Source organism: Tupaia chinensis, unplaced genomic scaffold (genome assembly GCF_000334495.1).
Source record: "Tupaia chinensis unplaced genomic scaffold, TupChi_1.0 Scaffold000231_1, whole genome shotgun sequence".
Lineage (NCBI taxonomy): Eukaryota > Metazoa > Chordata > Mammalia > Scandentia > Tupaiidae > Tupaia > Tupaia belangeri.
Window position 1 is genome coordinate 2310978 of NW_006159706.1, and position 24842 is coordinate 2335819.

The following is a 24842-nucleotide window of genomic DNA, read 5'->3' on the forward strand; positions in this document are numbered from 1 at the left end:
TGTTCCTGTAAGGGCCTAGGCTCATTTGTATCTTTGTTTGTTTGTTTGTTTCATAGACATATGTATTTGTGCATGCATTTCTGTGGGCTCTTAGAGGGTGCAAACAAACTTCCTGTTTCTTTGAAATGCTGCTCTTATTCTTTTTTTTTTTTTCCTTTTCTTTTCTGTTTTTGCTATAGAGTATTAGGATAGACAGAAACAGAAACAAAGAGAGAGGGAAAATGAGAAATCACTCCCTGGGCAATGGCCATGCCACAATTCCTTCTCCATTCTTCTCTCAGGCATTTTTTTCAAGCCCCCAGATCCAGGACTTGAACTGCACAATTGCTGTGTGGGATCCAGCTACCTCAACCACCATGCCACCTGTTGGCCCCAACTATGCCCATTTTCTATGTGAAGAAATGAAGACCAGGAGGTGACCTTCCAGGTCTCCCAGCAATTTACCAACTCATCCTGCCTTGTCTTGCTCTCTCTGCTTTAACCTGTGCCCAGTATTGTTAGCCAGGTGGCTGCCACTGTGGGCAAGGACCATGGTCCTCAGACCTCAGTATTCAACCCCTAGCTCTGCCTTCCCCTGCCCTACCAGATGTACTTCTCCATGCAGAAGCACAGAAGGAAGTGGAAGTTGTCTATCTCAACATTGCCGGTTGGACCTGGCTGTCTGGTGAGGTGGGTAGAGGTTGGAGAAGACCCTAGGTGTTTAGGAAAGGCCCAAAATGTGTAGAAAAATGAGAGGTTGAAAGACTAATATCTATAGGGTACACAGGACATTAGGGCAGGTTAAATGGGATGAGACAGTCCTCAGAGCCATAGAGAGACAGCATTTATGAGACAAAACTTGGAGACGAAGGAGCCTGCCTTCGCCTCCCAAGTCGCTGGGACTAAGGGGCATCCACATACTGAAAGGAAAGAACGAGCCAAAGACAGAACGTGTTCTGGGCAGAGAGAACAGCAGGTGCAAAGGCCCTGAGGTTGGAGGGTATCTGCAATGTTTTCAAGATAGATAGGAAAACAGGCTCTTCCCCACTATACAAGATGGCAGGTGAAAAAACTGTGAAGCAGGATACTAAGGAGAAGAAACCTGAAGCCAAGAAGGCTGATGCCAGTGGCAAGGTTAAAAAGGGTGACCCCAAGGCTAAAAAGCCCAAGAAGGGGAAGCCCCATTGCAGCTGAAACCCGGTCCTAGTCTGGGGCATCGGCAGATACTCCCGGTCTGCCATGTATTCCAGGAAGGCCATGCACAAGAGGAAATACTCAGCCAGTAAATCCAGGATTGAAAAGAAAAAGGAGAAGGTTCTTGTGACTGTCACAAAACCAGTTGGTGGAGACAAGAATGGTGGTACCTGGGTGCTTAAACTGTGCAAAATGCCTAGGTATTATCCTACTGAAGATGTGCCTGGAAAGCTGTTGAGCCACGGCAAAAAACCCTTCAGTCAGCGTGTGAGAAAGCTGCGAGCCAGCATCACTCCTGGGCCCATTCTGATCAACCTCACTGGATGCCACAGAGGCAAGAGAGTGGTTTTCCTGAAGCAGCTGAGCTGTGGCTTGTTACTTATAACCGGACTGCTGGTTCTCAATCGAGTTCCACTGCGTAGAACATACCAGAAATTTGTTGTTGTCACCTCCACCAAAATTGATATTAGCAAAGTAAAAATCCCAAAGCACCTTGCCGATGCTTACTTCAAGGAAAAGAAACTGTGGAAGCCCAGACACCAGGAAGGTGAGATCTTCGACACAGAGAAGGAGAAATACAAGATTTCAGAACATTGCAAGGTTGATCAGAAAGCTGTGGACTCGCACATTTGACCAAAAAATCAAACTGTTCCTCAGCTCCAGGGCTACCCCCAATCCGTGTTTGCCCTTACAAATGGATTTATCCTCACAAATTGGTGTTCTAGATTTTTTGCCAAAAACCTAATTAAATAACCAATCATTAAAAAAAAAAAAAAAGATAGGAAAACAGGAAGAGAATAGAAGAGGTCAGAAAAGCAATGAGAAAGACCTTACAGGCTAAGGACAGGGGATTTTGCTCAGAGTGAAATAGGGAGTCTTGGGGAACCACCAGTTGGCGTAATGGCTGTGTTGCTTGACTCCCATGTAGTCGACCGTGGTTTGAGTCCCAGACCCGGTGGCTAAAACTCATGCCGAGCACGTGTGCGTGCGTGCCCAAGATCCCGAGAGGAGAATAGAGGAGAAGGGATTACAGAGTGACCATCCCCCCTGGCGGGTGATTCCTCGCTTTCTGTCTCTCTGTCTCTCTCTGTCCTTCTGGTGAGTGTTCATGCTCTATAACAAAAACCTTTCCCCAAAAAAAAAAGAAGAAAGAAAGAAAAGAAAAACAGAAATGGGGAGTCCTGGGACTCATGAAGCAATCATGCAGATAGACCCCAGACCAGGACCGAGGCAGGAGAATAGGGGTTGGGCAGAAATATATATATTGTATCTATTGTTCTGTACGAATCACCCAGGATGTAAAAATCTAGCGGTGCCTAGGCACATGTTCCCGGGTGTGTCTCATTCCTGGGCAGTGAATCGCCCACTCACCTGGGGCTTCCAGGTACAGAGGGAAGGACCAGCGAGTGGCATGGGGCCAGGGGTGACTGAGGGTGATTGAGACCCTGTGGAGGCAGATGGATCAAGGGCTTGTGCTGGGCATGGGCCAGGGCCAGCCTGGGCTCCTGGGGCTGCTGGAAGACTGCTGGTCTGGCCAGGGCCGGCCTGTTCCTCTCAGACACCCGGCAGGGACTGACCTGGGGCACGGCCAGAGCCTGTCTCCATTCCATGTCCTCTTTGTAGGGAGGCCCGAGCTGTCTGCTCAAGGTCAGGGTGGGCACTCCTGGGTATAAGGCACCCCCAGGGCAGAGCCCACCTATCCGACCTAGCAGCTGAGCCCCACTCAGTCCAAGGCTGGCCGCACCCTGACCCGGAGCCTGACTGGCTGGTGTCCTGAGATTTCTGCTTTGGCTTATGTCTCGGGGTCACGAGTCTCTTACCTGCAGGTCCCTGCAAACTGCGCCACCCCCTCCACTTCCGGAGCTCTAACTGCAAACCTCCACTCCTATGCCTTCTTCCCCAACTCTCCTTTGGCCCTTCTATGCCTCTTAACGATCCCCATCCCTCGCATCTATTACTGACAACTAACATTTCTTCAGAATTTCCTGTGAGTCAAGTCTTGTGCGACTAATAATAGCTAAAACCCAGAGCCTTACCACACACCAAGCCCTGTTATGGGTGCTTTACATACAATACCTCGCTGAATCTGCTAAACAATCTTACAAGTTTGTATCATGTTCCTCATGTTATAGATGATGAAAGCGAGGCACAGAGAGGTTAAGCAACTTGCATAAGATCACACAGCTACTCAGTGACATTGCTAGCTTTTTTAAAAAATAATTGTTTATTTAATTTTATTTATTCATTCACTTATTTTAATTTGACCAAAGAGAAGCAGAGAGAGAAAGAGAAAGTGAGAAAGCAAGCTACCAGGTCCGGGACTCAAACCATGGTCAGCCATGTGGGAGTGTCCAGTGCCTTAACCACCACGCCACCTGTTGGTCCCTGCCTGGCTGGTGTCCTGAGATTTCTGCTTTGGCTTATGTCTCGGGGTCACGAGTCTCTTACCTGCAGGTCCCTGCAAACTGCGCCACCCCCTCCACTTCCGGAGCTCTAACTGCAAACCTCCACTCCTATGCCTTCTTCCCCAACTCTCCTTTGGCCCTTCTATGCCTCTTAACGATCCCCATCCCTCGCATCTATTACTGACAACTAACATTTCTTCAGAATTTCCTGTGAGTCAAGTCTTGTGCGACTAATAATAGCTAAAACCCAGAGCCTTACCACACACCAAGCCCTGTTATGGGTGCTTTACATACAATACCTCGCTGAATCTGCTAAACAATCTTACAAGTTTGTATCATGTTCCTCATGTTATAGATGATGAAAGCGAGGCACAGAGAGGTTAAGCAACTTGCATAAGATCACACAGCTACTCAGTGACATTGCTAGCTTTTTTAAAAAATAATTGTTTATTTAATTTTATTTATTCATTCACTTATTTTAATTTGACCAAAGAGAAGCAGAGAGAGAAAGAGAAAGTGAGAAAGCAAGCTACCAGGTCCGGGACTCAAACCATGGTCAGCCATGTGGGAGTGTCCAGTGCCTTAACCACCACGCCACCTGTTGGTCCCCCTAGTTTTTTTTTTGAAGTTTAATTTCTTCCATGAGAGATTGTGACAAAGAGACAGCACCCCCAATAGAGTCTCGACTTCGTGATCTACCCCCAACTTCAGTCAGCCCCAGATCATGGGCAATGTGTGCCCAGTGTACTCAGGGAAGTGTGGATGCAAACCCAGAACTTTCCCAAGTGAGTCAGCCTCACAGTGTGTGGCATTTTACCATGGTGGCACCGTCTGCCCCGCGATTTTTGTACGTTATTGTCACAGCAGTCCCATCCAGCTGGTAGAAGTGGCATTCCCACTGTTAGAAGAGCCAAGTACAGGGAGGTGACATGCCCTGAGCAATGGCACACACTAGGGCTCGGAAAGGCAGAATGAAGGAGGCCCTGCCCGTGCACCATGCCTCCCAATTCACCTCCCCGCCAGGCTGAGAGGCAGGCAGGGCTGGGAGCTGGGCTCTCCCAGATGGGGAAATTGGAGCACAGAATGCTTGGCCATCACACGTAGGAAAGAGCAGAGCCCAGCCGGGCCTTGAACTGGGACTTTTCATACCCAGACCGGTGTTTTTCCTCTGCAGCCCTGTCTTCAGGCTTCGATCTCTTCCTTCCCTGCACTCAACAGACGTGGTCTCCCACCTGCTCCTCACCCTAAACCCTGCACCCAGCGGAGCTCAGTCTTCACCCCGCATTCAGGTGCATCAACATCTCGTCCACAGAGAGCACCTTGTACCCTCTCTCAGCCCTCCCTAGGGCTGCCACAGTTGCCAGAGAACTAGGGTACACAGCACCCCTCTTAGAGAGAAAGAGGTGGGACTTGGGCAGCAGGTAGCACAGAGGTTCAGGTGACAGGATCCCACAGGGACATCTGCGGTTTGAGTTCCGGACCTAAGGCTTGGAAAACAGACTAGGAGCAAGTGTGAGCCTGCCTAGGATAGCGAGAGGAAATGGAGAAAGGATTGTGGCATGGCCATCCCCCTGGGGATGATTTCTCACTTTCCCCCTCTCTCTGTCTCTGTTTCTCTCCCTAAACTAAAACAAAACTGAAAAAAAAAGAAGTGGGACCAAAGCAGAACAGTCCTTTCCCCCTGGCGCTGCCAGTGTCATTGGTGCCATGGCAGACACGTTTAGAGGCAGACCCCAAGCTGGACCAGAGCTGCTGGTCACCTGAGCCCCTTGCTGCTGCCGTGACTCTGGACCCCTAGTGAGGTCTAGCTGGGTGCAGTGTGACACATGAAGGACAGAGGTCCCAACACGGGGTGGGATTTGGAGCCTCTTCCGCCTCCCCTCTCCTGGGGGATGGACACTGTCTTAGCCTCAGGGTTTCCCTGCCTGTGCTTGGGAACCTCTGCAGAGAGGCCCCCTCCAGCCCAGCCTTCCCCCCACCCACCCCACCCCGGCCTTTCTGCCTTCACCGAAGATGATCATCTTGGTTTGTCCTTGGGCTTAGTTCCAAGCCTTGGGACTGACATGACAGAGCCCAGGGATTCCCCTCACTAGCCCACACTGAAAGCAGGGGACGAGAGTTCCAGCCTCCGTTCTGTCACCGGTCTGCTGTGTGACCCTGAACAAGACTTCCCTGATTCCATCTTCAGGTCACACTGGAAGATGTAACTTCCGCCTGGAGCTCAGAACGCCCATGCAAGTTCATGGGGTGCCCCGTACGCTCGGAAAACAACCGAACTATTGCTTGGTGGGTCTTTTCTTTTTTCTTTTCCCCTTAGAGACAGGGTCTCGCTGTATTGCCCAAACTGGCTTTGAACTCACAATCCTCCTGCCTCTCTCTCCAGTAGCTGGGACTACAGGCGCACACACTGAGCCAGGCTCTGTTTTCGTTTTTAATGTCAGAGGTGTTTATGTGTAAACAAGAGAGAACAGCATCCCCCAACAGGGCCTGGTCAGGCTTCAATCTTTTTTCCTCCAAATCTCCATCCCATCAGGATTCTTGGTGTACACATGCCTGGTATGTTTTTCAAGCCAGTGGGGCCGGAACTTGAATCCTGGTCATCCATGTGGGATCTGGTTTCCTCCGTGAAGAGCCTTCATAACCATTGAACTATGGGGCCAGTCCCCTGCTCCCTCCTTTTTTTTTTTCCTTAAGAATTATTTTATTTAACTTTATTTATTCATTTATCTTCATTTTACCAGAGAGGGAGAGAAACAGAGAGAGAAAGTGAGAAAGTAAGCTGTGAGTTACAGGACTTGAACCACAGTCGACCATGTGGGAGTCCAGCACCCTTAGCCACCACATCACCACCTGCTGGTCCCTCTCTCTCTCTCTCTTTTTTTTTTTGGAAAGGTTTTTGCTATAGGGTGCATGCACTCACCAGAGAGAGAGAGAGAGACAGAGAGAGAGAAAGCGAGAAATCACCCCCCAGGGGGGATGGCCACGCTGCAATCCCTTCCCCTCCATTCTCCTCTCGGGATCTTGGGCACGCACGCACACGCGCCTGGCATGAGTTTTAAGCCACTGGGTCCAGGACGTGAACCACGGTCGACTACGTGGGAGTCCAGCGACATAGCCATTACGCTAACTGCTGGTTCCCCTCTCCTTTTTTTAATAGCCTAGGTTTTAATTTCTCTAACATAATAACAGTGGCAGCACTAGAAAATTGCTATCGCTTTTCAATGAGGAAACTGAGGTCCAGAGCAGACCAGTGACTCACTTGAGGTCACAAGAAGGCTTAGCTACTCGCTAGCGTCTACACCGCAGGCTTCCCAGCTTTCTTTCTCCCAGTTTTCACCCCTCACTACATCCTTTCCATTTCCTGCTGGCTCCAGCCCAACCCTCTGCCTACCAGCTAAGATCCACTTGTGGAAACCGAGGGCCATGTAGCCAGGGACTGACCCGTACCCACCCCTAAGTATACAACAGAGCTGGCACTGCCCTCACTGGCCCTCTGGGTTCTTGCCAAGGGTCTGCTAGGTCCCAGGGCCATGCCCAGCCACCCAGATGCCTTCTTCCCATGCCCACAGCATGTGGCAGGAGCCTGGGCTGGGGTGGAAAGCTGACAGTGGGACCTCAGGCCTCACACTACCCCTAGCCCTGCTGCTCCTTCCAGACAACTGCCATATCACCAGCCACGAGCAGAGTCTGGATGGGCGCTTGTGGCAGAAGATGGGTCTGTCCAGCAGTGATTTATTAAGAGCCTCCTGTCATTTTGGTTTTTAGAGGTTTTTTGCCTTAGAGCACGTATGCTCAGGGGAAGGAGACAGAGATAGTGGGAGGGAAAGTGAGAAATCACCCCCCCTCTTCCCAGGGGAATGATCACGCTGCAATCCCTTTTCCATTCTCCTCGGATCTTGGGCACGCACGCACATGCGCCCAGCATGAGTTTTAAGCCACCAGGTCCGGGACTCAAACCATGGTTGGCCATGTAGGAGTCCAGTGACATAACCATTATGCCATCTGCTGGCCCCAAGCCTCCTATTGTTAGTGTCTGGGTCCACAGTGATGCACAAAGCAGGCAAAACTTCCCACCTGGCCCATCCTGATGGTACAGTTGGTAGAGTAAGAACTGCTGTGCTGGAGGCCACAGGGTCAACCACAGCTCAGATCCCTAGGGTGGCTTGAACACACACCAGGCGTGTGTGTACACATGTCCATGATCCTAATGATCTGGAGAGCTGGGGAGGGGAAATTGCAGCATGTTGAGGGTCTCTATCTTTCATGCTCTCTATCATGAAGGAAAATACGCTTAAAAAAACCACCCTTGTGGAAAAAAAACCCACATTCTAGTGCATGAAAACAGACAAAAAGTAATCAAATGTTAGCTCTCTAAAATATATAAATGCTATGTAGAAAAATAATGCATGGAAGAGGAGAAGAAGTGCCAGAGGCAGGGTTGCACTAAAGTGGGGTGGTCAGGAAAGGCCCCATTTGGGGAAATGGCATTTAAGCAGAGAACTTAAAGAGACGGTGAGTGTTGCGGGCATATGGGAGAAGAATTTTGCAGGCAGAAGGAACAGCCAGTGCAAAGGCCTTGAAGCAGGAGTGCACTGTCATATTCTAGGAGCGATGAGGAGGCCGATATGGACAGGGTGATGCCGATGGGGGTAGAGTGAGCAAGATTTTTTAAAATGTGAAATGAAATAATAAATATGGTATTCTCCTTGATTAAATTATTGCACAATATGTGTGTGCTTTGAGAATCCATATTCTACTCCGCAAAGTCGTGCAACAATTTAATGTAAATAAGAAATCATGAAATAAAATAAAAGGGGAAAATGTGAAATGTCCCTTTGAGACAAGACTACTGGCAGGCTGAGCTGGGTCATTTAGGAGGAAACCAGTGAGAAGGGGCAGTATGGGTACAGAGAAGGTAAGAAGAGGTTAGGGAGAACAGCTTGGGCAAAGACAAGACCTGAGGTGGCTCATCCTATTCGAATGTGAGCAACAAGTTGCAGGAGTGGAGCAGGGCTAGGGAGAGGGGAGGGATGAGGCTGGAGGAACCAGGCGAGCCAGGTGGAGAAGAGCAAAAGAAGCAGGAAGGCATCTTCAGAGAAAGTTGTGTCAGAGAGTGGGAGATGGGCCTTAAGATCTGAGAGATACACAGCACAGCCTGGCAGCTCAGACTACAGCATATTGGACTACAGTGCTGGAAGCCACATGGCCAACCAGGGTTCGGATACCCAGCCTACTCAATCTGAAATGCACAGGTGGCCAAGATCCCGACAGGCTGTGGTGGGAGGCTGTGCGCTGGTGAGTCTGCCAAGGTTTTTCAGAGAGCAAACAATTGCCATGATTGGTTCCCTTCAAAAAACCTGACCTTCAAAACCTTGCTCTGATTGGCCACTAGAATCTCTCAAATTTGCATATCCAGCACCTCATGATTGGTCCAAAAGCAACCAATCACGGCCCACTGTTTACAACCAATCACGGCCCACCGTTTACAACCAATCACGGCCCACCATTTACAACCAATCATGGCCCACCGTTTACAACCCACCAGCGTGTATATAACCATGATGCCTGGCCCACAGTAACCAGATGACGATGATGACCAGGAAGATGACGACTGAAGAGCCTGAAGAGCTGACACTGCATCGTCTCCAGACGAACTGTGACACTGCGTTGTCTCTGTGTTGTACCGTGCTGCCCACAATAAATGGACGACACTGTCGTCTCTGTGCTGTAACACTACGCTGCTTGTCCCGGCTCTCACTCCTTCACTCAGGAAACCTGTTCGGCTGTTCCCCCGGGTCGGGACAAGGCTGGAGGAAGGGGATCATGACATGACCAGATCTTATCAAGGGCTCTGTCTCTCTCTCTGCTCACTCTTTACTATAAAATTAAAAACCAAAATAAAAGACCAGCTGGTAGCATAGTGGTTAAGGCAGTTGGATCCCACATGGCAGCCTGTGCGGTAGAGTCCAACATCTGATGGCTTGAAAAACACACCAGGCATATGTGTTTGTACCCAAAATCCTGAGAGGAGAATGGAGTGGAAGAAATGGTAGTGTGGCTCTCCTCCAAGGTGTGTGTGGGAGGCCTTCTCACTTTCCCTCTCTGTTTCTCTCCAGTAGGATACATGTCCTCAGGCAAAAATTTAAATTAAAAAAAAAAAAAAGATTTGAGAGAGAATTTGAATGGTACAGGGTAACTTCAAAGGGTAGAAGGGACCATGGAGAGAGCTGAAGGAAAGACCCGAATGGTCAGGGGGTGAGAGAGCGAGTGGGATGGCCATGTCTCCAGGATGACAGCAGGACTTGGGAATGTGTGGAAGACCAGCCAGACTTCTGCCTTCCTCACTGTGGGTCCAGGGATATCTGGGACCTCCCTAATGGGATCTCCCAGCTGCAGGGGATGTGAGAGAATGAGCCAACACCACTGGGGGGCACTGCAAGAGGAGCCTGTCCACTCCGGAGCCTCCAGTCCTGCTTCCTTTTCCTGCTCCTCCCTCAGTCCTCTGGAACTGCTCTCTGGACGGTAGCTGGTACTTCCCTGGCACTTGGCTCCAAGTGGCCCTGCCAGGCAGTGCCCAGGCTGGGCTGAGGAGTCAGGGTACAGGAAGGGGAAGCCCCCTTGGTTTCTGTCTCAAAACAGGGACCCAGAAGGGAAACCCCACAGGTCCCAAAAGGAAAGTGGCAGCAGTGGGCCTTGGGGAAGACCATGAAAACCCCATCCTCTCCCTGAAGATGGGAAATCCAGGGTGGGGCCGAGGGTGGAGCTGTGCTGGAAGGGAGATCTGTGGTTGATGCAGTAGTCTCTGTAGAGCAGAAATACCATATTATTCTGGGTCCTACTGAACCCTGATCCTGACCTCACACAACCCCAGCTTGCCCACAGGCTGAGCCCTGATCTTGGTCATTGACTGAGATCTTATCCCAGCCCTCACCCAAGCTCTCACCTGAGTCACGGCCTGTCAGAACCTTTGCCACAAAACCACCCAGTCCCTGATCTGAACTGAGCCCTAATCCAAACCCAGATCAGACCCAAGAAGAGCCCTAGGTCACCAATAGCTCTGGCCCCAACAGACAGCCGGAATGCTGGCCCCTGTTTTGCTCAGAGTCCCGCCCTAGTGATAGATGAGCTCTCTTATATCTGACTCTGGCCAAAGACTGAGCCATTGGCTCCGGACACAGTCCCCTCTATGGTCCCACATGTGGCCTCTAATTTGGCCTCATGCAGCCCTATCCTCATTACAAACTGAGATCTGTCTATTTGTCCATCCATCCATCTATTTATATACTTACTATTTTTTAACACCAGAGAGAGAGAGACGGGGGCGGGGTGGGGGGGGGGGAGAATGTCCCAACAGGACCTGATCATGCTGCAACTTTTTTCCATCAGTTCTCTATCCCATCAAGATCTTAGACATGCATGCATGCACCTGTCAGGGTTTTTTTTTTTTTTTCTTCTTTCTTTCTTTTTTTGGAGAGGTTTTAGCTACAGGGCACGTGCGGTTTTGCTACAGGGCACATATGCTCACTAGAAAGTCAGAGAGAGAGACAGAAAGCGAGAAATCACCCCCCAGGGGAGATGGCCATGCCACAATCCCTTCTCCTCCATTTTCCTCTCGGGATCTTGGGAACGCACACATATGCGCCCAGTGGGTTCGGGACTTGAACCACGGTCGACTACATGGAAGTTCAGCAACATAGCCATTACGCTAACTGCTGGTCTCACCTGGCAGGTTTTTCAAGCCACCAGGGCCAAGACTCAAACACTGGTTGGCCACGAGGGATCTGGCTTCCTCTGTGCAGTGTTAATGGCTGACTACAGGACCGGCTCTAGACAGAGCTCTAATCTCAGCCCTACTGCCATCAGGCTGCGCCTCTGCCTGCCCCACACAGACTCATCCCAGCCACACATTGCGTCTTCTTGCACCCCTCCCTCAGTCATCTGGTAAGCCAGAATACAGTAAGGATGACTCACAAAGTACCCCAGGAACCCTCTAGTGGGCAATCTCCTCACCTGGCCATCCAGCTTTTGAAGGACAGTGGCTGGTGATGGCTCTGGGATGATGAGGACAGAGTATAGCAGGAGAGTATGTGAGTTTCTGGGGTCTCCCAGAGCATGGAGCTGGATGGCTCACCCAAGAGTGGAGAATTGAAGGATGGGCTTGACCAGGGAGCTTAGCACAGGGTCGAGAGCCTGGATTGACCAAAACCCCAGCTTCCCGCCACCCCCCAGCAATACCTCCCACCCCCTCTGGGAAGGGAAATTACATTTCCCCATTTTAGCAAGGGGTGGTGAGGAGGGAAGACTGAGTGAATACAAAGCTGAAAGTACAAGCAGGACGGAAAGTGAAACCGGCACACCCCCAGTATAAGACTCCCCTGGCCTGGGAGATGGCTGGCCAAAGAGGCGGGGCCCTGACATGGGCCAGATGGCAGGCGACCTTGGCTGGCGTGAGTTTGAGGCCAGGGCTGGGGGTGGAGGGTGGGGACTTGGCTGAGTGTGGGCAGAGGATGGGAGAGCTCACCTGGTATTTGTAGGGGCTGAGAGCTGAGGGCAGCCACTTGACAGTCTGCGGACACAGCTGGATGCAGATGGGAATGAGGCTGCCATGAAGAGGCAGGGGGCTGGTTTGACCCAGGGCTGAGCAGAGGATGGGCCAGCGTGGCTGGCATGAATAAGGAGGGTGGCAGAAGTGGCTGGGTAATATTTGAACAGACCTGGGCAGAGGATGGGAAGCCTTGGCTAGCTTGATCGGGATGCCTTGGGCAGGTGGTTTGAACAGGACCCAGACTAGGCAGATGAGTGGAGAGTTTTCTTGGAGTGAGTGAGTGGGGGCCAAAGAGCTCAGCTAAAACTGAGACCTAGAGTTAGCTAGAGGAAAGCAGAGGAGCGCTTGGACATGTTGGGGCCAAGGCCATAGACTCAAGTCAGAGTGGGTCAAGGGTCTGGTTGAACTTCGGAAAGAGGTCCAATCTGCAGTGGATGGCTGCAGAGCTCAGAACACAGCTCGAGGCAGAGGAGCAAGTGACAGGGCCAGGTAGAGGCCAAGGCTAGAGGAGGGTCAGAACCTTCAAAGGCCAGGGCTGGATGCAGAAGAAGGAGAGGGGATTTCAGAGCTCGGGCAGGAGGGGCACTTACACAGGAGATGGCCCAGCTCAGTTCTGGGTGGGCAACGTCCACCGGGGCCTAGAGGGACCCACTCTGCCCCCAACACAGAGCTAGGAAGAACCCCTCTCTGCCTCAAGTCTCCCAGATGCTAGAGGGCCAGAAGGGCCACCAAGCCAGAGAACTCGAACACTAGAGATTGTAGGCACTGCCTACCACTTCTGGAGGCCCATGAGGGATGTGCTGTCCCCCAACATCCTTTCTTAGGAAGGCCTTTCAGCAGCAGAGCTCAGGGCTTAAAGATCATTCATGGACAGGGAAAAGGCATGGCGAGGAGCGGGGACAGAAAGACTTGGGGCCACTTTTGCTTTGTGTTTCGGTGAGAGTTGTGTAACTCCAGTGATTGCTAGATTTCCTCTCCCTGAGGGAGAAACCATGGAGCATGGCCCTCTTCCTAGAACCTCTCACCCCATTGCTCCTCTTCCCTCTTTCTTGGGAAACAGGCAGGAAGCACCTTAAGAAGTCAGCCTAATCTGCTGTCCATTTCCCCATTTTCTAGTTGGAAGCCTGAGGCTCAGCAATAAGAGGCGACTTGCTCAGGGGAGCATCGGATGAGGACTAGGTCTTCCTCCTGGGTCCCGGCCCTCCCATTCCCACACTGCAGGGTGGGGTGGAGGCAGAGCCACTCTGTCCTTCGGACTCTAGGACAGAGCCTCCAGCATTGCCAGCCCACACCTGGGGCCCTGTGACCAGTTCAAGCCATCAGAGCTACCTGGCTGATCCTGAGGACCTCTTGGTGGGGCTGAGCACACCCACTCCCAGGGCCGGCGGCTGTGCTCCTTTCAGTCCCCTGGGGAAAATACATGGGCCCTGCCTTTGGACAGAGCTGGGTCCAGTCCTGGCTCCCTCACCGTCTCATCACCTGCCCGTGGGCAAGTCGACCTCATTTTCCTCAACTGCAAAATAGGGATCTAGAGGGCTGGATCGGCACAGCAGTGACTCGATACTCTGCAAGGCTGACACGCATGAGAATGGTCCAGAGACATCCTTGAACACACTGAGCACATTCATGCCCATGACACAGTGATGGCTGGAGCTGGGATCGGGGGGAGGAGTGTGGCATGAGGACCCTGTTGAGAGTGCCTGTCTCCCTGTCTGTGACTCAGAAGGAAGGAAAGAGTAAGAATGAACGAGAGAAAAGGAATGAGAGAGAGGAAGCAAGCAAGCTAGCTAGTGAGCTAGCCTTAAAAAAAAAGGGAGGGACAGCACCATGGCCTTGTGGCTAAGGGAGCTGGATCCCACATAGTCAATCATGGTTCAAATTCTGGCCTCTGTGGGTTGAAAAATAGGCTGTGTGTGTGTGTGTGTGTGTGTGTGTGTGTGTGTGTGTATGGTGTGCATGCATGTGCCCTAAATCCCAACAGGATAGCGAAAGGGAGCAGAAGGGATTATGGCGTGACCATCCCCCACGGGGTGGAGGGCTTTCTCCTTCCTCCTCTTTCTCGCTTTCTATCTGTGTCTGGTGGGTGCTCTTGCCCTCTGACAATTAAAAAAAGAATAGCGAGAATAATAACCCCTAGGCTGCCACACGCAGTTGCGCAGGTGGGTCACTGAAAGGCACTTGGCCAAGAGAGGTGGTGGTCACAGTCCAGCTTTGTATCTGCTCGCAAAGGTGGGCACTTAGGCAGAGAGGCCACATGTTGACCTCCACAGCCCCCATTGCGTTTTCGAGGGGACAGTGCCTGCACAGTGCTCGCACACAGCACGGCCTCAGAAAAGGCATGTTCCCTTTCTTCTGGGTTCTTCTCAAGCTCTCCCCTCACCTCGCCACCTCCACCCCCATCTCTCCAGGGCTCAGCCTGTTGCTGCTTTCCTTGCTCCTGGTGCACGCCGGTGTCTGGGGATTCCCGAGGCCCCCAGGAAAGCCCTCCCCAAGCCTGCAGGAGCTGCGGAGGGAGTTTACAGTCACCCTACAGCTTGCCAGGAAGCTGCTCACCGAGGTTCGAGGCCAGGCCCATCGCTTTGTGAGTCTCCCTAACGCACAGGCTCTGGGGACGGGCAGGCTCCCAGTCACTGCGGCCCCCACTAACAGACCTTGCCTCCCAGGCTGAATCTCACCTGCCCGGAGTGAACCTGGACTTCCTGCCCCTAGGAGAGCAACTGCCCAACGTTTCCCTGACCTTCCAGGCCTGGCGCCGCCTCTCTGTGAGTGAGGGGCTGGTGGGTGGGGCAGAAAAGCTGGTGATAAGACTGGGATAGAATTTGGAAGAGGTTGAACATGTCTTTAGACTTAAAGATGAGGCTGGGGGCTGGAGAGTGGCACAGTGCTAAAACTCAATGCTTTGTGATATTGACCCACGTGGAAAGGTTCTGGGTTTACATCCAAAGATCTCCCTGAGTACACCAGCTATATGCTTGCCTATGATTCAGGGCTGGCTAGGGCATCAAGACCCCATCGGAAGTGCTGTCTCTCTTTGTCTTTCTCTTGGAATAATAATAAAAAAAGACTTTAAAGAATTGAAGCTGGAATAAGGACATGGGGTTAGGAAGAGGGTAAGAGGGAAGATGGATAGGGAAACAAACACACGAAGCTGTCTGCATCTCCAAGTCAGACCACACCATGGAAAAACCTGCTCAGAAATAAGTGTGGATGGGAACGGAATGAGATAGGGGACAGAGGTTAGTATGGAAAAGGGATGGAGTTGGTAGTAGGGATGAGAATGAGGCTAGCCTGAGGTAGAGAAGAAGGTTGGGGAAGAAGGTGAAAGTCAAGTGATGGCTGGAGAAGGGATGGGCTTGCTGGTAGGGATGGGACTAGAATGAGAGTGGGGATAGAACTGGAGATGGGAATGAGTCCCGACTCAGGGAGGAAGGATGAGTTGCCATTAGGGATGAGATGAAGATGGGAAAGTTGGAGACAGGTTGAAGACAAATGAGCATCGGGAGACAGGCGAGTGGAGAAGGGAGGGGGATGGGCTTGCAATGGAGGCGTGAGATGGAGAAGGCAATAGGTTGGCGTTAGAGAAGAGCTCGGGCCTGAGGCTGGAAGTGAGACTGGAAAAGGAGATGAGATCAAGGTCAGGCAGTGAGATGGGAGTGCTAGTGAGCACGGGACGAGAATGGGGTTGGACACAGAGCTGAGGGTGAAAACGAATATGGGGATGGAATGGAGGCTGGAGTTTGGAATGGGAATGAGGCCTAGGGAGAGACAGGGTTGGGAGTGATGTGGGTCATCCTTGGCCCATAGCCTTTCTCAGCCCTTTCTCTCCCCTTCAATAGGACGCAGAACGACTCTGCTTCCTCTCCATGACACTGCAGCCCTTCCACGCCATGCTGGGAAGGCTGGGGACCCAAAGGGGCTGGACCAGCTCAGAGAGGATGCGGCTGTGGGCCATGAGGCTGGACCTCCGGGACCTGCAGCGACATCTCCGCTTCCAGGTAGAGTGTCCACCCACCCCTCAACCCCGGAGACCAACATACAACATTGAGACCCACTGACTCCTTTTTTAAAACATTCTCTAGGGGCCAGACAATGGCATAGTGGTGAAACATGATGCTCTGCAAGGCCGATCCACACAAGAAGGTCTGGGTTCAAGTCTGGAGACCTCCTTGTGTACATCGGGCACTCAAATGTCCATGTTCTGGAGTTGGCCAAGGCTGGGGGTGGATCATGGAGTCATGATCTTATTGGGAGTGCTGTCTCTCTATCTCTGTGTCTGGCCTTCTCTGTCTCTCTCACTCAAGAAGAAATAATCAACTTTAAAACACCCTCTGCCCACAGGTTTAAGTCCGGAGGGATACTCTCCAGATTCTCAGAGAGGGAGAGGGCAAGAGACAGAGAGTGTGTGTGTGAGTACATGTAAGAGAGTATATGTGTCTAGCTGCACCAGGCCCTGGATCTGCTGCCTAAACCTCTGTCTTTGCTTTGGGGACTTTTTTTTTTTTTTTTGGCGGGGGGTTGGGGGTGGGGGTAGCTTTTGCTATAGGGTGTGTGCACTTGCTAGAAAGACAGAGAGAGACAGAGAGACAGAAAGCGAGAAATCACCCCCCGGGGGATGGCCAAGCCACAATCTCTTCTCCATTTTCCTCTTAGAATCTTGGGCACGCACGCACACGCACCCGGCGTGAGTTTAAGCCACTGGGTCCGGGACTCAAACCGCAGTCGACTACATGGGAGTCCAGCAACATAGCCATTACGCCAACTGCTGGTCCCAGGGGATTGGTTTTACATGAGAGCACAGCCTCAAAGCATCCAGAACAGAATCTGGCACCATCAGACCCTACAGGAAAGCTGGTTTCCTTTCCCCTCTCACTCTCTGATGTCACCCAGATCCTCCTGGACATTTTAAAGAGAAATGGGAATTATACCTTTAATAAAAACAGAATAGAAAATGCAAGCAGCACGTAAGCCCTCTGCTCATTTCTGATCCTGAGATAGTCCTTAACAGCAAAGAGGCACTTCTAGAATTCCAACCCCCGGGGCCATCTTAGGGGAGTGGCCCAGCTCCAGGAACATCATCTTGCTCTATGACTTCCATTTTCTTGCACCAAAAAATTAGGACCCATGAGATGATGACATAATGGAAGATCTGAAATAGGGGCTGTTTAGGGAAATCATGGACTTGTGGTCACTGATGTCATTATGAGCCACTGGGCATCAATAAGGGGACTTTAAAGAGTTTGTGAAAATATGGAATCCAAATGGGTTTATTTGGGTATGAATTTTTTTTTGAAATCTATAAATGGCTTTTTCCATCATATTTTCCGTGAACTTTTAAAATAAAGATTGCGTGGGGGCCAGCAGGTGCTGTGGTGGTTGAGGTGCTGGACTCCCACATGGCTAATTGTGGTTCTGGACTTGGTGGCTTGCTTTCTCACTTTCTCTCTCTCTTTCTGATAAAATTTTAAAAATAATAATGATGAAGAAATTTAAATAAAATAATACTTAAAAATAAAGTTTGTTTAATCATAGAGAGACAGAGAAAGAGAGATACATCTTCAACAGCATCTCATCACAGCACAGTCCCCTTCCCACCGCTCATGTCCTCCAGCCAGGATCTGAGTGTGCCTGCCTGGCATGTTTCAGGTCAGTCTGGGATCTGACCTTGGTTGGCCCCGTGGCTTCCGACACTGCGGTTCAGTCCTACCGCTTACATCTCTGTGGCTGGGCCGCCTTAACTTTTTGAAGAGCCTTTGTACAAAGAACAAGGATTTGCTCAGGTTCTCGGCCTGGCCACTCTCTGATCCAGGGGCCTCTCCTCACAGGTGCTGGCTGCAGGATTCAAACTCACTGAGGACGAGCAGAACGAGGAGGAGATGGAGCTGCTCCCAGGGGCTCCAGGCGGTCCCTCACAGATGTCGGCCCCACTGTCCTGGCCCCAGCTGATCTCCACCTACCAGCTGCTGCATTCCTTGGAGCTTACCTTGTCCCGTACTGTATGGGACTTGCTGCTGCTGTCCAAGGCTGGGCACTCAGTCCAGGCCTCAGGGTCCCCAGTACCTAGCTCCAGCCCTGATGGAGTGACTTCTTAGCTCCCTTCCCCTCACCCTTTAGGACTTTAGGACTCCAGTTTTATTTTTATTTTATTTTATTTTGAGAGAGATTTTTGCTATAGGGCACGTACGTTCTCCAGAGAGATAGAGACAGAGACAGAAAGCGAGAAATCACCCCCTAGAGGGGATGGCTACACCGCAATTCCTTCTCCTCCATCTCCTCTTGGGATTTTGGGCACGTGCGCACGCCATGAGTTTTAAGCTGCCAGATCCAGGACTCAAACCACAGTCAACTATGTGGGAGTCCGGCGATGTAACCATGACTCCATCTGCTGGTCCAAGGACTCCAGTCTTAACCAACAGGGCAGATTCCAACTCACTTGCCTTAAACAAGGCAGAACTCTTATTGGCCCCCAGTCCCAGACCTATGCAATAACTTAAGGGCCCTCCAGTCCTTGCCAGGTATTTATTTCTTGGATATTTATTTATTGTTTAGGCAGATAATGATTTATTTATTGTTTGGGGGCCTACTAACCATCCCCGGGTGAGGTCACCATGCTGGGTGCTAAATAAAGCACGCTCCCCCTCTCTCTGCTTCAGCTTCTTTTCAGAGAAGAGGGGCCTGCCACCAAAAGGGTAGGACAGCCTGCAAAGGAGTTGGCACCCTCTGGCCACCCTGAACCTCCCTTCCCTCCTACACAGTTGAGGAGGAAAGGGAGGCCTACCTTTCCCCATCTGGCCTGCTCAGCTGGCAGTTGCCATAGTAACCAGTAAAGCTTTGAGGCTGAATGATTGCTTTGGAAACTCGAGGCAGCAATCCGCTGCCCGTCACCCCGAGTCCAGGTGGTGCTCCGTAGGCCTCCTCAGTCCTTTCCTTTGGGCTGGCTTCAACCCCAGAGGTGGCGTTACTCCTGCTCTGAGGGCTTGGAGCACTGGGGAGAGGAGGGCAGGAAGAGGACATGGGAGGAGGCAGGCTATTGGGAAAACAGTCTCTGTCTCTCTCAGTCCTCTGAACGGCTAAGACACAGGTCAGGGAGTAACCAGGGACCAGTGACAGCAGTTCCCAGTGAGACAGGTGGCCCACCGGCTGGCACAGGAGAATCTGACTCCTTAAGTTGAAGGTTTTCACAGACGCCACCTGCATCACGAATGACACACCAAGAAACTGAGGCCCAGCGGTGGAAAGGAGCGGCAGAGGGTGCTGAGTGAGCAGGTCCAATGGAGCCTTCTGACCCTCCCTCCAGGCCTGCCTTCCTGGACGCTGGGACCCAGTCACTGGGGCTTCGGCTGGCCCAGGCGGGCTTGCAGTTCCTGCATCATGCCAGAGTGTGCAAGGCCAAACCTGGAGGTGGAAGAAGGCCTGTGTGAGCTGGTTCCAGGTGCCCTCGGCCGCCTGCCCCAGCCCAGTGCAGTCCCCTGGGCATACCCGTGTCCCAGAGGCCTTCTCCTGGCTGGCACTGGGGTCCCTTCAGGCTTCGGGGGGCAGGGTGCCGGGGGTTCTTCTAGTTGGAGGGTCTGCTCAGGGACTGACAGCTCCTCCTCAGGCTGAGGACTAGGGGGCTCCTCCTGCGACTCAGGGGCAGGGGTCCGACGGAAGGAGGGCCGGGAGCGCCGCTGTGAGGAGCTTCGTGAGAGGAGCACACGGCTTCGCGGGACCGAGACATCCAGGCGGGACCCAGGGAGCGGGGCCTGCAGGGAAGGGGAGCACAGAGGATGGTGGGGCTGGCCTCCAGGTTCTGCTAGGTCTTCCCTAGACCGCAGGCCCCTCACCTCACTCCAGCTGCTGTGAGCATTCCCACCAGCACTTCCTGCGGCCTCAGAAGCCTCCACATCTCCACGTGGCCCAGGCACAGCCTCCTCATTTCTTGGCAGCTCCTCCGGGCTCGTGACGCTCTCCAGGCCTTCTGGATCAGCCTCCTTGGCCTCTATCCTCTGGCCTCCAGTCATTTCAAGGTCCTCGATGTCAAGGGGCCAGCCCACCTCTCCCTCAAGGCAGTGGTCCCCAAGCAGCCCCTCACTGTCCTTGGCTTCTACCCTCTGGCCTCCAGTTGTCTCAGTGTCCTCCATGTCAAGGGGCAGGCCTACCTCTCCCTCAAGGCAGTGGTCCCCAAGCAGCCCCTCACTGTCCTTGGCTTCTACCCTCTGGCCTCCAGTTGTCTCAGTGTCCTCCATGTCAAGGGGCAGGCCTACCTCTCCCTCAAGGCAGTGGTCCCCATGCAGCCCCTCACTGTCCTCAGCCTCCACCCTCTGGCCTCTAATCATCTCAACGTTCTCCAAGTCAAGGGGCTGGTCTGCCTCTCCCTCAAGGCAGTGGTCCCCGTGCGACTCCTCACTGTCCTCCCCCTGCTCTTCTGCATGCCACCCCCCAGCCTCTGTTTCTAGCGGCATCTGCTCTCCTAGTGGCCCTTCAGCCTCCACTGTGACCACGGCGCCCTCTGACCTGACTGTCTCAGAGTCCCAGGTGAAGCAGCCCATCCCATAGCTGCCTTCTGCCACTGCGGGATCCCCAGCCTCGGCCTGCCACCCCTCAGGATCCCCCTCCCTGGCCTCCAGAGACTCTTCTTGGCCCTCTTTGCTAGTCACCTCCACCTCTGATGGGCCCTTCAAGCCAAACGCCGGCCCGCCTCTGTCCTCTCCCTCTTCAGCCTCCACCAGGTCTGCACCTCCCACAGCCTCCTCTCTCCCTTCTGAGGCCCAGCTTCTCCCAAGCTCTCCATCCCAAGCCTCCCCAGTACCAGCAGACCTTACTCCTGGGACTGTGTTGTCCTCCTCAGTCTTGGCAGCCAAAGAAGTGGTCTGCATGTCCTCACTGTCCTGGAGGCTCAGAGCTGCCTCCTCCAGGCCCCAGCCACTCCTAGGTGCTCTGTCTGCCTCCCATGGTGCTGCAGCCTCCACCTCCACCTTAGTTTCCCTGGCATCTGACTCTCCCAATGACAGGCCTGTCCCTGCTTCTGTTCCACAGCTTCCATCCAGACCCTGGTTCTCTGCGGCAGAGGCCGCTTCCTCCTCTGTTCCATACACTGTTTCCTTGGCTGTCTCCTCCCTATCTGCCTCCAGGACCTCTGGTGGTTCAGTCCCTGCACCTCCGCTGGCCTCAGTCTCTGCCACTGCCTCCAGTGCCTGGCCTTCCCCAGCCTCCTCCTCCCCCTCCTCATCATTGGCTTTTTCCTCCTGGGTATTTCCTCCCTCCACATCCCCCCTCCAGCTTTCCCAAGCTTCTGTCTCAGAGACCTCAGGCACTCCATATCCCAGATGCTTGGAATATCCCTGCGGGCTCCTTTCTGCATCCTCCTTGCTCGGGGCTGCCACTCTCCCCAGCTCTCCCCTACCCCCCTGACTGTCCGCAGGTTGCTTTATTGGGGTCTGGGTTCCTCCTATCTGCTCAGGTCCCTGACCTTCGGTGACCTTGGGTTTAAGGCCACCCCATTCCATTTCCAACGCTTCTTGTCTCACCCAGGCCTCCTCACTCCTCTCACCTGTGGACTCCTCCTCGGACCTGACCTCCAAGTCAGTGTCGCCTCCAGCCTCTTGGTCCGGGGGCAGCTCAGCCTCTGTGACCCAGCAACTCCCTTTCTCCTCCTGGGCATCGTTGGCCTGTACCACCTCCTCCAGACCGGCTCCGTCCACCCTGATCTCAGAGTCTTGCCTCCCTTCAGCCTCTTTCCCACATGGCTCTCTCTGGACTCCAAAGCCCTCCCCTGACGCCTCCTCAGATCCCAGGTCTCCCTCAGCCTCTCTCCCTGCTATCTGGCCTTCGGCTATGCCTTCTACTCTCTCGGCCCCTGGGGCCTCAAACTGTTTGGGGAAAAGAATCACCTCTGCCTCTCTCTCCTCAGCCATCTCTCCCTTCTGGTCTCCCTTAGAGGCTTCCTGTAGGACCCAGACTCTCCCAGCAGTCTCTGGGATCCTTTCTCCTGGGACTGGCCCATATTCTGGCTCCCTGATTCCTGGGAGGTCACCCTCCTCCACACCAGAGGTGGTCTCCGCTTCCCCCCTTCCTGAAGTTGTCTTAAACTCCTCCACACCAGGGGCGATCTCAGCCTCCCCTCTTCCTGAGATGATCTCAGCCTCCCCTCTTCCTGAGGTAGTCTCAGCCTCCCCTCTTCCTGAGGTGATCTCAGCCTTTTCCCTGCCTGAGGTAGTCTCAGCCTCCTCCCTGCCTGAGGTGGTCTCAGCCTTCTCCCAACCTGAAATGTTCTCAGCCTCCTCTCCACTTGAAGTGGTCTCAGCCTCCTTCCTGCCTGAGGCTCTCTGGGCCTCCTCTCTGCCCAAGGTTGCCTGGTCCTCAGACTTTGTCCCTAGGCCCAGAATCCCCTGCACCTTTGTGCTTTGGCCACCCCTCACCACTCCCACCACCTCTTCTTCCTTCCTAGGCCCCTCAATTTCCTCTGCCTCCACCTTGATCACCTCCTCTGTCTCTCTGCTGTCCCCTGTCACCTTTTGCCTGTCAGTGCTAGCCTTCCCCTCCGGCTCCCTGTGCCAGGCCCACTCCGACTCCGCCCCTCTGGCCATCCCTGGCTCTGTCGCCTTGACCTCTTCCTCCTCCTCCTCCTGTTCCCAGGTTCTCAGCGTCTCCCCTCTGCTCACTTCCTGCTCTTCAGGCTCCTGCTTTTCTAGGGTATGACTGCTCCTGTCTCGGTGAGCTCCAGACCCTGCCTCAGACTTCTTCCTGGGCTCCAAGAGGGCTCTAGGCTCCCGGCACCTGGCAGTCTTGGCTACCTCCCAGGCCCCCATGTCCTGCCTATCTGCTTGGGACCCAGGGTAGCTGCTGTCTCCCCAGGCCCAGGGCTGTTCTGCAGCTGAGGTTCCCTCTGGTCCTCTTCCAGCCTCTCCAGGTCTTCTCAGCCCTCCATCTCCGCAGCTTTGGCTACCTCTGAGGCTCTCCAGGGCCTCCTGGCCCTCCTCTGCAATCTTTCCTGGTCTTCCCACAGCCTCCTCCAATTCCTCAGCTGCACGCGCCTCCCTCTCTACAGTGGGGACTGCATCTCCCATGAGGTAGGAGACAAAGGTGCTAAGGGAATCCTAGAAGAAAGGGGGGGGGAGGCATTAAGGGGAGTTCCAGCCCTTTCCCTGGGGGCCCTGGGTTAGAGGAGCACAGGAAAAGGAAGGAAAGTTCTGGGATCTGGAAGGAGAAGAGAAAGGGCTGTAGAAGGAATAAGAAAGTGTCTAAATCAAGGGTCTGTGGATGCATTTCTGGTGATGGGGGGAAAAATCCAGAAAAGATGGGGCTGGAGGCTGCCTGATCCTAGGAAAGGAATCTGGAGTCCAAGAGCGACTCAAAGGGAGGAGGAAGGTGAGGCCCCAGGGAGCAGGACGAAAGTTTCTGGCATCTCTTTGCCTTTCTCACCAGTGCCCCCCTCAAGGCCTGATGCAGCCCAGGGAGATGTAGCCGGAGGAAGTCCATGCTGTCTGCCTCTGTGTGTCCAGAAAGCTGACAATGACCGTCCCCACCCACAAAGACAAGCCAGTCTTCCCCAGGGCCCAAGACACTTCCTCTTCCCCTGTCCCTCCCTGACTCATCCCCCCCAGGCCCTGCCTACCCCTACCCCCAGCACCCATGACTGCCTCCACCTCAGCTTGGGAAATGGGTATGCATCACACAGGGACTCTGGTGCACATTTGGATCTCACGGGCAAAAGAGACATTGAAAACAAAAAGGTAGGAGCAGGAGACCTCAGAATTGGAGGTGGGGGAGGGGGCATGTGGCAACTCAAGTGACTCTGGTCTCAGGTCTCATATTCACACCTCAGCCATTTCCGCCTCCCCTGAAGCCACAGCCTCTCTGAGAGAGGAAGTTGGGGTTTGTGGTTCCTGTTTTGCCTGGGCACAAGGAGTAGGAGTGAGGAGGAGGCTGGCTCATTTCAGCATCATTAGTGCTTCAGAGGGGAAGATGGGGCTGGAATGGTGGCCCTGAGTGGTGGCTCCCCTCATCTATGGTTATTCTTGCAAAGAACTTGTCTAAACTTTGCATTCTGGTCGGGTTACCTCCCACGCTCCACTGCTCCACTCCGTGGGTTCCCTGAGGGCAGAGCCGCATATTAGGCAGAGCCCTGCAGCAGGAGAAGCACATATTTCAAACTATCATCTGATGGCCTGGCGGCAGGGGGACCGAACTGGCAGAGGTGAGCACAGGCTTTTGGCTGCCCAGAGCAGAAATTAGCAGGGGAAGGATGTGATGAAGGGAATTCTAAGGGACTGAATGGCTCCTTATTGTACACTATGTGAAATTACCTTGATTCACTCTTCCCCACCCCCCTCTCAATCCCAATCAGGGCCATTGCACGAGATCACCACATCAGTCTTAGTCCTTGGAATCAATCTCCGGGTCTAAGCACCCTTGATGGAGGCAGGAACCCTGCTCAATGGCTTTCTGCACTTGGTACTTCATTTCTTATCACTATGGCCGCCTTGAGGTCTAAGGCTGAGCTTCAGCGATATTCCTTGTTTTGCTTTGTTTTATTTTGGCTTTCTCAGCTGTAAAGTCAGTGGTCGGACTAACTCGGTGATCTCTTAGACGGCCTTGGATACCACCAAAAGATGACTCACCACTCTTAGGTGGGCGCTGTCTTTATTTCGGGTTTCTAAATAATCTGTAAAGACAGCAGATATCAGCAAGAATGACCTGAAACTGGTCGTCTTTGGTTTTAGTTCCGAGGGGAAAAAAAAAAA

At 53.0% G+C, this 24842-nt stretch overlaps 3 protein-coding genes and 1 pseudogene across 8 annotated transcripts in view; 3 read left to right on the forward strand and 1 right to left on the reverse strand.

Annotated features, from left to right (window-relative positions):
* The first annotated feature begins 1035 nt into the window (after window positions 1-1035).
* LOC106734834 (60S ribosomal protein L6 pseudogene) lies at window positions 1036-1898 on the forward strand (annotated as a pseudogene).
* A 10659-nt stretch (window positions 1899-12557) lies between these two features.
* IL27 (interleukin 27) lies at window positions 12558-18344 on the forward strand. The gene is made up of 5 exons (XM_027771676.1): window positions 12558-12612; window positions 14532-14704; window positions 14787-14885; window positions 15960-16118; window positions 17946-18344. The coding sequence occupies exons 1-5, from the start codon at window positions 12558-12560 to the stop codon at window positions 18210-18212; spliced, it is 753 nt and encodes a 250-aa protein (XP_027627477.1). The 3' UTR covers window positions 18213-18344.
* A 52-nt stretch (window positions 18345-18396) lies between these two features.
* APOBR (apolipoprotein B receptor) lies at window positions 18397-23644 on the reverse strand. Of its 2 annotated transcripts, XM_027771742.1 has the most exons (5): window positions 23521-23644; window positions 20259-23195; window positions 19944-20153; window positions 19600-19862; window positions 18397-19515 (listed from the first exon to the last, which is right to left on the reverse strand). In XM_027771742.1, exons 1-5 carry the CDS (start codon window positions 23575-23577, stop codon window positions 19446-19448), a joined length of 3537 nt encoding a protein of 1178 aa, XP_027627543.1. In that variant the 5' UTR covers window positions 23578-23644; the 3' UTR covers window positions 18397-19445. The 2 variants fall into 2 exon arrangements, with proteins under 2 accessions (XP_027627543.1, XP_006148290.1); XM_006148228.3 differs by having other exon boundaries at window positions 19944-23195.
* Window positions 23645-23708: 64 nt separating this feature from the next.
* The window catches only part of CLN3 (CLN3 lysosomal/endosomal transmembrane protein, battenin), a 16304-nt gene continuing 15170 nt past the window's right edge, over window positions 23709-24842 (forward strand). The window contains exons 1-2 of one of the 5 annotated variants that reach the window (XM_027771745.1): window positions 23987-24295; window positions 24648-24728. The gene's annotated coding sequence lies outside the window, so the exon portion shown is untranslated. Of the gene's footprint in view, window positions 23832-23986; window positions 24296-24335; window positions 24729-24842 lie in introns of those variants that run through there. The other 4 variants (XM_014587716.2, XM_014587717.2, XM_027771744.1 and 1 more) reach the window with 4 other exon arrangements.